This window comes from Sinocyclocheilus grahami, unplaced genomic scaffold (genome assembly GCF_001515645.1).
Source record: "Sinocyclocheilus grahami isolate Dianchi unplaced genomic scaffold, SAMN03320097.WGS_v1.1 scaffold1009.1, whole genome shotgun sequence".
NCBI lineage: Eukaryota > Metazoa > Chordata > Actinopteri > Cypriniformes > Cyprinidae > Sinocyclocheilus > Sinocyclocheilus grahami.
The window spans coordinates 267,031-281,853 of NW_015506188.1; the positions used below are offsets into that span (position 1 = coordinate 267,031).

The window sequence follows — 14,823 nt, forward strand, 5'->3', positions numbered from 1 at the left end:
CTACATTTCCTAATTAAAATGTATACTTTTACTCCGATACATTTCCCCGAAGCATATTCGTTACTTACTACAAAATAGTCCAAAGTCAGAAGAACACGGACTGCAGGAAAGCAGGTTTGACGAATCAGTGGTCTGGCGTCTGCAAGTTAGACTCTTAAAAACACCTTTTGCTCATGTGCGCGCAACCGCAGGTGATTTCATTTTCCACTCAAGTCGAATCTGGGGTCTGCGATATACATCTACGATAATATGGTAAGTGTTGTTGTAATCATGTGCGATCTGACATTATCGAGTATATCACCAAATCGCACACACACACACACACACACAGAGTGCACGCACGTGATTTATTAGTCTATTAAAACTCCAAATTCAAGGTATTCTAAATTGCAGATAGCAAAAATGCTTCTGTATGCTTTTTATATTTATATAATTTAATATAGTAACCTTAATCTATGCCACACAAAGAGTACCGTTTTTCTGCAGATATCAGCATAACAAATTTAATAATCATTTTATACAAGCTCAGTAAAGTTAGCAATAAGTGATTTAGCCTACATTTTAGACATAATATTACTTGTTTTTGCTCAATTTTGCCAACGAAAAATTGTTCCAAACAAAGATCACAGCACTGTTTTGCGTCTCTGATCAGTGGTGTTTACTTGTTGAATGAATCAGCTTTTTGAACGAATCGGTTGAATAAATGATTCAGTGATTCACTCATTTACACAGTCAAATGCTTTGTTCCTGAATGAATCAGCGGTTTGAATGAATTTGTTGAAGCTCAATGACTCACTCATTAACAGTCACTTGCTGACACATACTGGCGGTTTTAATTTCACATTTTGACAATTTTTTTCATGTTTTAAAATAATTTCAAATAACAGTGTTTAACGTTTTATGTTAAAAACAAAACTATATTTATTCATCTGTAACTGCAGGTTAATGTCCCCTCTGAGATACATTAAACTGTGTAAATACATCTAAATATCACTTCAGATGCAGATTCCAGAAATGTTTTCTTCCGTCCTTCACACGGCTCTGGGGGGTGAATAAAGGCCTCCTGTGCCGAATCCATGCATTTTTATAAGATATCTATATTCCAAACGTAATAAACAGTTTTTCTCACTTCCGCTGACTACGGTGCGTTCCAAACGGGATATATCGCCCTCCGAAGGGCACAAAACAATCATGGCCGCCATATTGAAGGGTCGTTCCAAACCGAAGTGCTCAAACCTGGCCACTTCAAAGGGCCCTTCGGAATGAAGGATTTCGAAGGGTACAACTGATGGACACTTCGGGCTCCCATGATCCTTTGCGCAGATTCTTTGCATGATGACAGTGCCTCCGTGTGGGCACGTGATGGTGACGCAGAAGGGCACTTCAAGAAACAGTTGTTTGGGCCTCTACACCCTTCAACCCTTCAAAGCTCTCACTCCAGAGGGTAAACCCTTTGAAGGGATTAGGGCATAGGGATGAGCCCTTCCAAATGGAACCATAGACTGTATAAAAACATGGACGTAGTGTCCGTGACGTCACTCGTAGGTTCCCGAAGAACGTTTTTGAAGCTCAAAGTGGGCAGAGCCGGCCGTCGCCATCTTGGCAGCGTGTCAGGCGCGTCACTCCCGGATAATCGAAAATGGGCAAAAAGGCGGGAGGTAGTTGCTGAAGCCACACCTACCTAGCGACGGTGGTGACAGCAGCGGCAATCCACCTGTCACTCAAGTGGCCACGCCCTTAATTATGCAGAACTTTAAGGCTTAATATATTTTAAACAGATGACTTATAACAAAAATTCACCCCCCTCACAGTTGTTATGAAGGGCAAAATTAGCTATATAGACCAAAATCATTTTTTGAACCAGGCTGTAAACATGTTTTTTTCTGATGTAAAGTTGGGCATTTTAACATGGGGAGTCTATGGGATTGACTCCCTTTTGCAGCCTCTAGCGGCCAGTTGACGAATTACAGTTTAAGTCACTTCCGTGTTGGCTTCAAGAGAGAGAGCGGGAGGTTGCCGCTTGAATGAAACGCAGGGTATGGTAGGCAAAAGACGTTCAGGCAGATGACGTAAGACGTATGCGTGTGCGCGCGCCTCTGAGAAATGCAGGAGCAAAGTGTTATGAAAAATGTTCCTTACTTTAGCAAAGGAAAATTAGTGGTGGGCAGAGCGAGGCTTCATGAAACACTGAAACAGTCGAAGCAAATGTGCCGAGGCTTCGAAACAATTCGACACCCGTCTCTACGGTGACACCCAGTGGTCATTTTCAAGTATTGTTCTGAAACAGTATCGACAGCGAATCAGCAAATTCATTACACCATCTGGGTTGGAGGAGTGGTTAGTGTGCATGATTGACATGTTGACAACCTGTCACTTTAGGTTTGCATCCCGGGTGAAGCATGTATATAATTATAAAAAATATTTGAAAGTTGTGTTTTTATTGTTCTGTTCTTGTAATGTGTTTATCTTAACATCTCTCTGACAACTGAATGAACACTTTGTGAATGTTATTTTGGTCATGAAAAAATTGACATTAATAAAAGACATCAAGCCACAACGCCTGTCATTTTTTACATATAAAGATTTTTAACTAAATATAGTGTGTGGTTTGTTCCCGACCCTGTCGATCAAAAGCAGATACGTCTCGAAACACTTGTGAAACGCCCCGATGCTTTGAATCGCCTTAGTCACGTGCGTTGGGTGTTTCGAATCACACTTCGGAGCAGTGTTTGAAACACCTGCGCTTCGGGACCACAACACGAGTGGAAACGTCTGTTTCGCGTCAGCCATCCCTACGGAAAACCATGTCTCCTCTTGGCTTATATCGAAATCCTCCGACATTTTTCTTTACAAATCCTTGTTTTGTGCTTCTAATTCGTGAACGGCGATTTGTTTTGTTCTCTCTCCGCACTCATTCACTAATCACGCAACGCCGACGTCCTATGTCATCCGCCGGAAAGGCTTCCGCATATGACAGATGGTGGAAGTGATTGAAAAGTGTTTATTACGTTTGAAATATGGATATTTTTCTTACGAAAACGCATGGATTTGCTATAGGAGTCCTTTATTCATGCCCCGGAAGCCGTGTGAGGGACATTTTATTACAGTCAAATGTAATTTATACAATATTTCAAACTTTTAACCTAGGGAAGAAAATTGTTGTGGCCTAACGTTAGAGAGTCGGACTCGTAACCAAAAGGTTGCGGGTTTGAGTCTCGTACCGGTAGGGATTGTAGGTGGGAGGAGTGAATATACAGCACTCTCTCCCACCTTCAATACCACGACTGAGGTGTCCTTGAGCAAGGCACCGAACCCCCAACTGCTCCCTGGGCGCCGCAGCAAAAAAATGGCTGCCCACTTCTTCTTCTTCTTGTATGATTATTTGTTTTGTTCTCTCTCCGCACTCATTCACTAATCACGCAACGCCGACGTCCTATGTCATCCGCCGGAAAGGCTTCCGCATATGACAGATGGTGGAAGTGATTGAAAAGTGTTTATTACATTTGAAATATGGATATTTTTCTTACGAAAACGCATGGATTTGCTATAGGAGTCCTTTATTCATGCCCCGGAAGCCGTGTGAGGGACATTTTATTACAGTCAAATGTAATTTATACAATATTTCAAACTTTTAACCTAGGGAAGAAAATTGTTGTGGCCTAACGTTAGAGAGTCGGACTCCTAACCAAAAGGTTGCGGGTTTGAGTCTCGTACCGGTAGGGATTGTAGGTGGGAGGAGTGAATATACAGCACTCTCTCCCACCTTCAATACCACGACTGAGGTGTCCTTGAGCAAGGCACCGAACCCCCAACTGCTCCCTGGGCGCCGCAGCAAAAAAATGGCTGCCCACTTCTTCTTCTTCTTGTATGATTTGCAGCAGCTTAGACGCTTCAAAGGAGTATTGCTGCCCTCCCCAGTTCATCTGAAGAACTCCATCTCATAGATTAAATCCTCAAATAAAGACCAGTGTGGAGTAAAAAACTTATAACAACCTTTGTTGCTTCATATTCCTTATTTTCAAGAATTGATTTTAAAGATAAAGATGAGACTCCGGATTCCAACAGATCAGAAAACATGCGGTTTCTTGCAGCACGAAGAATTTCACACTCCATTACTACATGCTTCACGGTTTCTAATTCTCCACACAAACATCTGCCATCTGGATGCTTGCCAACCCTTGCCAGCCCATAATTCAGTGCACAATGCCCCAGTCTTAATCTAGTGATTACCACACTATCCCTCCTCTCTAATCTTGTGAATGATGTGTGCATTAGTGTAGGCTGAATTGAAAAATAATGTCTACCTTTAATTCCTTCTTCCCATTCTTTCTGCCATATTTGCTTTATTTTTTGCTGAATAATACTCTGCCTCATTCCACCAGGGCACAATCTGACGTTCTTTTGGCAATTCAGCTCTTGGGATAAACTCGTCTGCAGCCTTTGTTAACATGTCACAAATTGAACTATTCCATCTATCTAAATCTCCTCGAGACACTTTATGCACCATTTCTTGAGTCCTTTCTTTAAATTCATCCCACCTTGCTTTTGAATAATTATACTTCTTTGGTCTGTAACCCTGTTCTTTAATTAGCCTTCTCCCAATCCTACTTAAAATTGGAACATGATCACTTCCAATAGTATACCTATCCATTATATCCCATTCTCCCACTATGGCAAGCTCAGGGGAAGTAAAGGTTAAGTCAATGCATGAGGTTGCATCACTACTTGTTTGAAACCAAGTCGGCCTGCCATCATTCAACACTACCAGTCCATGATTATGGCTGCCCACTGCTCTGGATGTGTGTTCATTATGTGTGTGTTCACTGCTGTGTGTGTGCACTTTGGATGGGTTAAATGCAGAGCACTAATTCCAAGTATGGGTCAACATACTTGGCCACATGTCACGTCACTTTCACTTTAAAATTAACCTGCCTCAACAGTTTAAAATCAGCCCAATTCTGTGCAAAAAAAATGCAGATTTGATGCATTTTTTAGGTCCAAAAAGAGAACATGTCCGGGGAAAAGAGGACCTATGATCACCCTAATTCAGCTGTAAATTTGTATCCACCGAGATATAGAATAGACTAGTAGCCTATCATTTGCAGCCTGTCACGACGTGATATAACCCTAATAAATTCCTACCACAACGACATGTTTGCATTGCTGGGGGCCATTGTGACATGCTGTCCCATAGTACTGGTTCATACATGAATGCTTTGCAACTGGAATGAAAAACAGACCTTTTGTCGTTTTGTAATCTGAAACCCATGACATTCTTTATCCCCACGGCTTGTGGCATTAACTCGTTCTTCTGACTCACATTGCCACGTATGTACTGTGTTGATCTGCACCACACCTTGTTTTGCTGTTTACTGACTTCCTAACCTGCAAGCAAAACAGCTTTACTAAGGGTGTGTATTAAAGTATGGATTTTATGCTGCATTCCTGCAGATAAGTGTGATCAGTATGAGAATGAACTTTCCTGTGACGTTGTACAACTTCTATAGGCTATGTCTATATGCAGTGATGTGATATCTAATTGTTTAATATCCAAAGAGATATTAATTAGTTCCAAAGAGAAATACAAAACCTGTGCTAATTTGGAGAAAGTTCATAACAAATTAAATCCAACATTTAGTAAAAATAAAGCAATGCAAGAAATTCATATGCAATTTCTATCAAATTTTTAGCAATGTATAAGGAAATAGAAAATCCTTTCTGCACCAAAATGACCAACAATATGAGAATTTATAAGTCAGTATATAATGAGTGTTTTGGGTAAACTATTAATTAAATGGCAGTAATAAAGCTGTTTCTAATTTTGGATGAATGATGACAGTGCAACCCCTGCAACTGAACAATGACATTAAAGTTCAACTGTCTGGAAATGTAATTGAAAAGGTACATCAGAAGATTTTACACTTACTGTTATTGAGCAGATGGCAGACACATTAAGTGAGTTTTATCTGTTAATGTTATAGCATATCTGTGTTAAACCAAGCTGTGCAACACATAAAATGATGGCTATCATGATCCACAGATTACAAATACCAATGTCAAAGCTCTTGTTGTCTGGTTGCATCCTAACCTAAAAGTTATCAGCACAATATTGCACCACTAGAGGGCACATGAATCCCACCACCCAGCTTGAAGGCCATGCCCATTATGTACATGCAAAATTATTATCAGTTTGCTCAACACATCCTCTTTTTTGCTGCACTGTAGTTTCCCAAAGAAACCATATTAAGATTTTCTCAATTTTTCAGCAATAAAATGGGGTAAAAAATAATCAACAAAAATAAAAGGTTAAGCTCTAACAAAAGTACAAGATCTTGCAATCCCTAGCGTGCTATATTCTATGCCAGGGGTTCTCAAAGTCTACATTCAAAGGTCCAAATCTGAATTTTCAACAGTGTCAAAGGTCCGGAATAATTGGTTATTGCAAAACTTGTTTTTAGCAAACATACATAACATGCATAACAAATAAACATACATTTTTTGAAAAAAATAAAACTAAAGAGCCCTTTGCGGTCAAAAATACATTAATAACAAGTGCAAAAGTGGCAAAACAGTTAATTTTTATAGAGGTTGATAAGGGGTTTTCTCTGGCCGATGCTATATTTAGAAATCAGGGCAGCCGATGGCCGATATATGATGCTGATTTTTTTGGCCGATATGTTTGTAATGGCCATAATCTAAGAGATAACAAAAATAAATAAATAAATAAATAATTACTCCTATTAGCGGTGAAATGTCGCCCGATTATGTCAAAGGTCAAATGCTCACTGGATGTCATGACAACAAATGTCATGAAGAAAAAAATGTTGATGATAAAAAAAAACTAAACAAATGATTTACAAGTTTAACATGCGTTTATCAAAGTAGGAAATAATTAGTGCTCTTGAAATACGAAATAGAGGCGGGTCCGGACTGAATTTCTTCCAGGTCCGGATCCGGACCGGAGTCCAGACTTTGAGAAGCACTGCAATCAGAGTATAGTTAAAAGACATGCATGTTTCTGCAGTTTTTCGACTTCATTAACACAAGAATGATATTTCAGTACAATTTCTGGCGCAAATTAAAGGCAATTTTTGAGGTGAGAATGTTGAACCAAAACATAAAATTACGGTTGAACCACAGATGTCACATGGACTATTTTAACAAGGTCCTTACTGCGTGCCTTAATCGTGGTAGTACCCTTGCTGTCTATGGAGGGTCAGAAAGCTCTTGGATTTCATAAAAAATATCTTAATTTGTGTTCTGAAGATGAACAGAGGTCTTACGGGTTTGGAACGACATGAGGGTGAGTAATTAATAACAGAATTTTCATTTTTGGGTGAACTAGGCCTATCCCTTTAAATTATTTAGCCAATAGAACTTATCTATATTGACAGTTTTTTCAGGTTAATCGGAAGATATGTGTTTCTTTGACGCACAAGCAGACCATGAATTACGTAAACAGACGTTTTATTCAGTGTATTTTCCCAGTATCCAGCATTTTTATTCAGAGAAACATGAATGAGCAAGTACTGTGTTTTGGAATATGCATGTATCACTGAAGCTCACCCTGATCTGTTAATGGATTTTGTTTGTTCATGCTTGTTTGGGTTTCCTACAAAAAAGAGTTTCTTACAGCTGATATGATTCATTTCTGTGGTGGTGAGTGTATCTTAACAATGTTTTTGATCCAGCGCTCACTAGGTCAACCACATATTATCTTCAAAGTAACTCAACACTTTGTTCACACACTTGAACATACAGTTTGTTGTGTGGTGTAATTATTGTTGCAATTAACTTGTTGAAAAACCTTGATAATATTGATAATTATGCTGATAAAGTGATATCTGATATATTATGTGTACATCTATAAGATGTAGCCTTCTATACATCAGACAATAATCAACAAAACCATGAAAAAAGTAGTGCTGGGCAACGATTAATAGCGATTAATCACAACCAAAACAAAAGTTTTTGTGTACATAATATATGTGTGTGTACTGTGTATATTTATTATGTATATATAAACACACACACACACACACACGCATGCATAAGAAAAAAACGTTATTATATTACATATATTTATATACAATATAAATGATATGAATATAAATATATACATGTAAGTACATGTAAATATTTTCAAAATATATACTGTATGTGTGTGTCTTTATATATATCGGTATTTATATATATATCAACAAGCGTTTTTTTTTGCTTCAACTCTCTGTTTTCATTGAGATGCAGCCCCAAAAGTTAGTCTCAGAGTGGTCGAAGGTGGCCTTCCTTATCTCCCTTCTGTCTGGACGGGCGTTGCTCTAGGCACGAGCCATCTGGAACTCTCAGAGCGGATTAATTTACCCTTTTCATGCCTTCACAACCCACTTTAAGGAGGTCTTCGGCCAGTCCACCGGCTGTCTGTCCATCGCTGACCAGCTTATTCACTTCCGCCAGGGTACTTTCTCGGCGAGCGATTATACCCTGCAGTTCCGCACCCTGGCGGCCTCTAGCAGATGGAACAAGATGGCGCTGCTGATGGCCTAACAACAAGGTTTAAAAGGTGGCCTTCCTTATCTCCCTTCTGTCTGGACGGGCGTTGCTCTAGGCACGAGCCATCTGGAACTCTCAGAGCGGATTAATTTACCCTTTTGATGCCTTCACAACCCACTTTAAGGAGGTCTTCGGCCAGTCCACCGGCTGTCTGTCCATCGCTGACCAGCTTATTCACTTCCGCCAGGGTACTTTCTCGGCGAGCGATTATACCCTGCAGTTCCGCACCCTGGCGGCCTCTAGCAGATGGAACAAGATGGCGCTGCTGATGGCCTAACAACAAGGTTTAGAGCCCAGATCCGGGCCCAAATGGCCATCTATGACGACACTGTAGGCTTGGAGAACTTCATGCAATAGGCCATAAGGATTTCTCAGTGCCTCACCGCCTGTGAGCCCAACGAAACCGCTCATTCGCCAGCCTCACCCTCTGTTTTCCAGTACCAAAACCAATGCAATCAGACGCCAACCGTCTCACATGCGCGGAGCGACATTTGGCCACGGGGCTGTGCCTTTACTGTGGCGCCTCAGGTCACTTCATTTAAGACGTGCCCTTCTCGTCCCCCATGCCCAGCAGTGAGTACTCTCCACATAGAGCCTGATATCTCTACCGTACCACTGCTGACAGTACAACTACTCACCCCTCATCATTCCATTTCAGTGTCTGCCCTTGTTGACTCAGACTCAGGAGCTCAGAATTGAAGCAATAAAGGGAAACCGCTTGGGTGTGTGCACGTCAATTACCAATCTCCTCCTGTCTCCCTGCAAGTGGGATGTTTCCATCATGAGATGATTTCCTTTCTGGTACTGGAGGGACCCACCGTGGACATCATCCTGGGACGCCCATGGCTCTCACAACACTCCCGAATTCAGATGGGATTCCAGCAAGATTCTCAGATGGAGTGAGGCCTGTTTCCAGAATTGTCTCTGCAATGTTCCATCGCCCCCTGCGAAAAACCTGTCTCCAGGTTAACTCCACCCTCGTGGAGAGCCCCGAACCTCGGGAGAGCCCAGCAATCCCGTATGACTACGCAGCATTCCAGGATGTCTTCAGCAAACACAAGCCACACTCCCCAAGGGTCAAATCTACCCACTGTCCATCCCGGAGCGCAAGGCAATGGAGGATTACATCAAGGAGACTCTCCAGCAACGGTTCATTTGCCCTTTCACCTCACCGGCCGCCTCAAGCTTCTTCTTCATGGGCAAGAAGGACGGAGGCTTGTGGCCCTGCATCGATTACCGGACCCTCAATGCACACCCTGTCAAGCTCCCCTATCCACTTTCCCTGGTCCCGGCTACCCTCGAGGAACTCCGTGGGGCTCGCATCTTCTCGAAGCTGGACCTGCGGAGTGCATATAACCTCGTTTGAATCCGGGAGGTTGACGAGTGGAAGAAGGCGTTCATAACCTCCTCAGGCCACTATGAATATCATGGTGATGCCGGACGGCCTAGCTAACTCACTGTCCATCTTCCAGGGGTACATAAACGAGGTGTTCCGGGAGTTTCTCCACCAGTTTGTCATAGTGTACTGTACATCGACATCCTGATATACTCCCGGAACCTGGCCGAACATCGCCACCACGTCACGCAGGTCCTTCAGCAGCTCAGGAAACACCACGCTCTCCAGCAACGGTTCATTTGCCCTTTCACCTCACCGGCCGCCTCAAGCTTCTTCTTCATGGGCAAGAAGGACGGAGGCTTGTGGCCCTGCATCGATTACCGGACCCTCAATGCACACCCCGTCAAGCTCCCCTATCCACTTTCCCTGGTCCCGGCTACCCTCGAGGAACTCCGTGGGGCTCGCATCTTCTCGAAGCTGGACCTGCGGAGTGCATATAACCTCGTTTGAATCCGGGAGGTTGACGAGTGGAAGAAGGCGTTCATAACCTCCTCAGGCCACTATGAATATCATGGTGATGCCGGACGGCCTAGCTAACTCACTGTCCATCTTCCAGGGGTACATAAACGAGGTGTTCCGGGAGTTTCTCCACCAGTTTGTCATAGTGTACTGTACATCGACATCCTGATATACTCCCGGAACCTGGCCGAACATCGCCACCACGTCACGCAGGTCCTTCAGCAGCTCAGGAAACACCACCTCTACCTGAAGCTCGAGAAGTGTGAGTTCCACCGCTCCACGGTCCAGTTCCTCGGTTACATCCTCAGTGCAGATGGTATTCAAATGGACCAGGGGAAGTCCAGGCCATCCGTGACTGGCCCCAACCGCAGTCGATCAAGGAACTCCAAAGAGTCCTCGGATTCTCCAACTTCTACCGCAGGTTCATCCAGAACTTCAACCTCCTCTCCGCTTCCCTCACTTCCATGCTCCGTCGTCAGCCCAAGTCTCTGTCCTGGAACCCCGAAGCTCTGGCTGCCTTCAAAAAGCTCAAGAAGGCCTTCTGCACTGCTCCCATCCTCACTCACCCGAAACCCCAGCTACCGTTCATAGTGGAGGTGTCCCAGCTGTCATCATTAGCCCCATCCAATGGGCTCTGGAAGAACAGATCCGTGTCGCCACCCTTGCTGAGCCTGCTCCGCTGGGAGGCCCAGAAGGGAAAACTTATTTACCATCCTCCTTGCGGCCAACCCTTCTGGGCTCACTTCACGCTTCCCCTGACTCTGGACATCCAGGCAGCCAGCATACTCAGGGCTCCAGACTGCGACCAAATGGTAGCATTTTGTGACCATTTTTTCTGCCTGTGCGACTAAATTTTGTGAGCGGTCGCACTGTCGCGACTACCGCGTTGTTCAATTCATATGCGCTGCTATTTCTGTTGCATATGAGAAAAATCAAATGACAAACGTAACTGAAACCATAACGAAACCGCGCTACTCAATTGAACTGCGCAGCACCTTGAGTGTAGAGCCTGGTTTATACTTGCCACGTCAGCACGAGTGCGAAGGTGCGCGCAGCAAAAACGATGCGAATATTGAGGAAACGATGGATGGTTTTCAAGCTAAAGTAAAGTAAAAGGCCGCTTCTTAAACCAGAGAGGGTGAACATGTTGATATTCATGTGGGGAAAAACATGCAAGCCCCATCACCGACAGCAAGTTTAGTTTTACTTTTCTTATTGTTTTCGTTTTAAAAAGCTTGTTACCTTTGCTGTTTACCTCACGTTACGCTATGGAGGCTCTCTTTTATTTAATTTTTTTATTTGATTCCTCAGTGGTTTGCTAAACGTTCTGTAATTTATTAGTCGGTATATAATACAGCATGTAGTGTATGCCTCATCTTATTAGTTTTTGTTAATAAATGTTTTGTAAGCTAGTTTGTCATTGTTGTTGTGCTTTTTAATCAAGAATAACAATGAATCCATCTTTTGTTTTAGTCTTAAAAAGTGAAAGGTGTATGTAAGCAAAACAGACAATTATCTTTTCTTGTAAAATGTGACAAGATAGCGACACTGTTCCCAACAGCTCATGATTAGCTTTAATTAACATAATTTGGATGTAACAATTTATAATAACTAACATTGCTTCAATATACAGTAGCAGGTATAAATTGTTAAAGCAAATTTAGTCCCCCATAACAAATATAGCCAAATATCTGAAACCTAACAAAAAATGAATAAAGCAACTAAATAATTGGTTTATTTTGCAATTTCGTTCATAGCAGTAGTTCATTTGTTCACAATTAAATAACCAAATTTCACAAACCTGTAAGCAGCTGATAAGTCTGCCCTTGAGGGAGTTTTGATCCCATACACTTCAAATTATTTCTCACTACTCCATGCTGAAATTGCTATTTGTCTTGCTTTGTTTAGCTGCCAGCAGTGGGATACATCAAGATATTTTATGTTTTTCTAATTGCAGTTCCCTCAAACATGATGCAGCAGAACTGATTGGTTTGCAAGAAGCCATGGGAGTATTTCTCTCATTCACTTGAGCAAGCCATTTCAATTAGATAAAAATGTGTGAATAAGCTCAATGTTTTAGAATAGGGTTGAAGAACATTCCTGTTTTGACTATCCACTGTTTTGACGTTTGAATTAGTATCATGCGGGAGTTTATATAAAATAAAGGCAGATAACGTTAGGCCCTTATCTCCTTTCTTCAAGCTCTGCTTGACCCACCAGCTTTGACCCGCCTTTCGTTCCTCTTCCAACCCTTTAAATCCAGACACAGCCTTGCAGTATTTTAAAGTTCCCATCAAGACTGAAGAAAAGAGTGCAAATTTGCAAAGAGAAAGGAGGACCTTTTCTTTAACTTAAAAAAAAAGAAAAGAAAGAAAAAAAACCCAGTCATGGTTTGGAAAAGCACACTTGTAACTACTTTGATACTTCATCTCATTTCATTGGCAGGTATGTGCTTTTATTTTACAAAACTTTTTAAACTGTCATCTAATTTTGGAGCATCTTCTGAAAGAATAAATGTAAACATACATAGATATATTTCTCTAACAATGTCCATTGTGGTACCTTTACATTGCATTTGGATATGTTGATGCCGGCCCCTCTCTCCACCCAATGCTTCTCTGTCATCTCTCTACCGTCCTGTCCTAATAAAAGGCATAAAAAGATATATTGATACTGCATTCTCTGAAACTTCCTGTAGTAATGCATTTAAAAAGGACCTTTCCAAAAAAAAAGTGACTTTTTAATAACATGTATTTATATCTTTTCTTTATTCCATTAAGGGGGACAGATCGTTGATCCTACCAAACTGATGGAATCATCCTTCCCTCCAGCCAGACCTTCGGTTAACAATCTCAATGCCGTCTGTCTTTATGGAAATGGTCGTCTCAGATATCCTGCCGTCTGTTTCCCTTCATCCAGTTATGCTTACGCTCATCGTGCTGGAAATGCAGTAAACAGACTAGAGGCGTGGTTGGGTCAGTGCTGCTATGGAGGTTTGGCTGTTGGAAATGGACAGATCCTTTGCTGTACGAAACAGGCGGTGAGTACATAGAATGAGAAACATGATCCAAACAGAAGTCATTTTACTACAGCACTGATAAGCAGAAATATAATGTCTTTTTTCTTCGCTTTTGCAGTGGGAAACTGCCTTGTCCTATTTCTGTATTGAGGAATATTCCACTATGACTTTGGTCCACGAGTGCTGTGAGAAGAAAGGAGAAGAACGGTGGAACTGCTTTGAAAGACGGGCTCCTAACCCTTCCTACCAACCCCTGTGTGGGTACATTGCTCCCATAATACCACCTGACATTGTTTTCAACTGGGACCCCAACACCTGTTAAAGGTCTCACTGCCATATGTTTTTATTTCATTTAGCAGCACGCAAACTGTGTCAATTAATCAACTGTGAATCACAAGAGTCAGAATATATCATGCTTTTCATGTCATTTAATCATGCTCATTCTTCTAGAAGAGCTGTGTATCAGTACTTTTATTTTCACATGTATTATTTTATAATACTCATCACAGTTGAAGTTCAAAACTAAGTCAGTTTATTTTCAAAGTGGCAAAAGGATTCAAAGGATTGTTTGACATTTGATTTTTCCTTAGAGAAAATAAAGGTTACTACTAAGTTGTGATATTTCATGTCACGTTGTTTGCATGGCAGATGTATTTGTGGGAAAATATCACAAATAAATCACAGATCATAAATACAGCTGCCCTTCTGTCTGATTCGTAGGGTTATTTATTTATTTATTGGGGATGTAGTGAAACAATCATGGGAATCAGGTTCTGTTACTGCCTTCAAAAGTAAATATGTTTTTTTGTTAAGGTTAGAAAAGAGTTTCAGCATCTTGACACATAAATCAGTGACATACAACAATAATTGTAGGGTTATACAGATACTGGCGTGATCATGGTAATATAGTAATGTTCCTTTACCAGAAAGTAATTGTTGTCCTTAGATATCCCTTCCATAAAGTATCGTTTAATACTGCTGTGTATCTCCTGTGTATTTTCAGCTAGGTAGTTATATAAGTTTGCTTTATGTTGGATATGGTATTGTTTAGGTTTATTTACAATCATTGGCAGCTCAAATAAGACACATTTAAATGATTCCTCGTTCAATAGAATACCAAAGATCAGTTATAGTTCTGGGTCTAAAATCCGATTGGCTAATATTTGTTTTTCAATATTTGTGCGGTTTGTGCATAATTAGTAATAGATATCATTATTTATTGATTAGTGTACATGTATAGATGATTAGTGTCTTTTATCATAGCTGCTGTCACTGTACTTAATCAAAAAAAGAGGCCGTGCATTTCAGGTCCCTCATAATTTATCGTTTTATTTTATCTCATAAGGTTTAAGTTTATGAATGAACAAACATGTTCATTGAGCCCAAAGAACAGTGATTT

At 41.3% G+C, this 14,823-nt stretch overlaps 1 protein-coding gene and 1 pseudogene across 1 annotated transcript; both read left to right on the forward strand.

The window, feature by feature from the left end:
* The first annotated feature begins 9,648 nt into the window (after positions 1 to 9,648).
* On the forward strand, positions 9,649 to 10,117 carry LOC107565584 (RNA-directed DNA polymerase homolog; annotated as a pseudogene).
* Positions 10,118 to 12,628: 2,511 nt separating this feature from the next.
* On the forward strand, positions 12,629 to 14,111 carry LOC107565583 (extracellular matrix protein 1-like). The gene is made up of 3 exons (XM_016250842.1): positions 12,629 to 12,850; positions 13,186 to 13,445; positions 13,543 to 14,111. The coding sequence occupies exons 1-3, from the start codon at positions 12,793 to 12,795 to the stop codon at positions 13,744 to 13,746; spliced, it is 522 nt and encodes a 173-aa protein (XP_016106328.1). The 5' UTR covers positions 12,629 to 12,792; the 3' UTR covers positions 13,747 to 14,111.
* Positions 14,112 to 14,823: the final 712 nt, after the last annotated feature.

Coding starts and splice junctions, on each gene's coding strand:
- LOC107565583 (XM_016250842.1), top strand. CDS start 12,793: ATGGTTTGGAAAAGCACACTTGTAACTACTTTGATACTTCATCTCATT. Junction 12,851..13,185: donor TCATCTCATTTCATTGGCAG/GTATGTGCTTTT, acceptor TATTCCATTAAG/GGGGACAGATCGTTGATCCT. Junction 13,446..13,542: donor TTTGCTGTACGAAACAGGCG/GTGAGTACATAG, acceptor TCGCTTTTGCAG/TGGGAAACTGCCTTGTCCTA.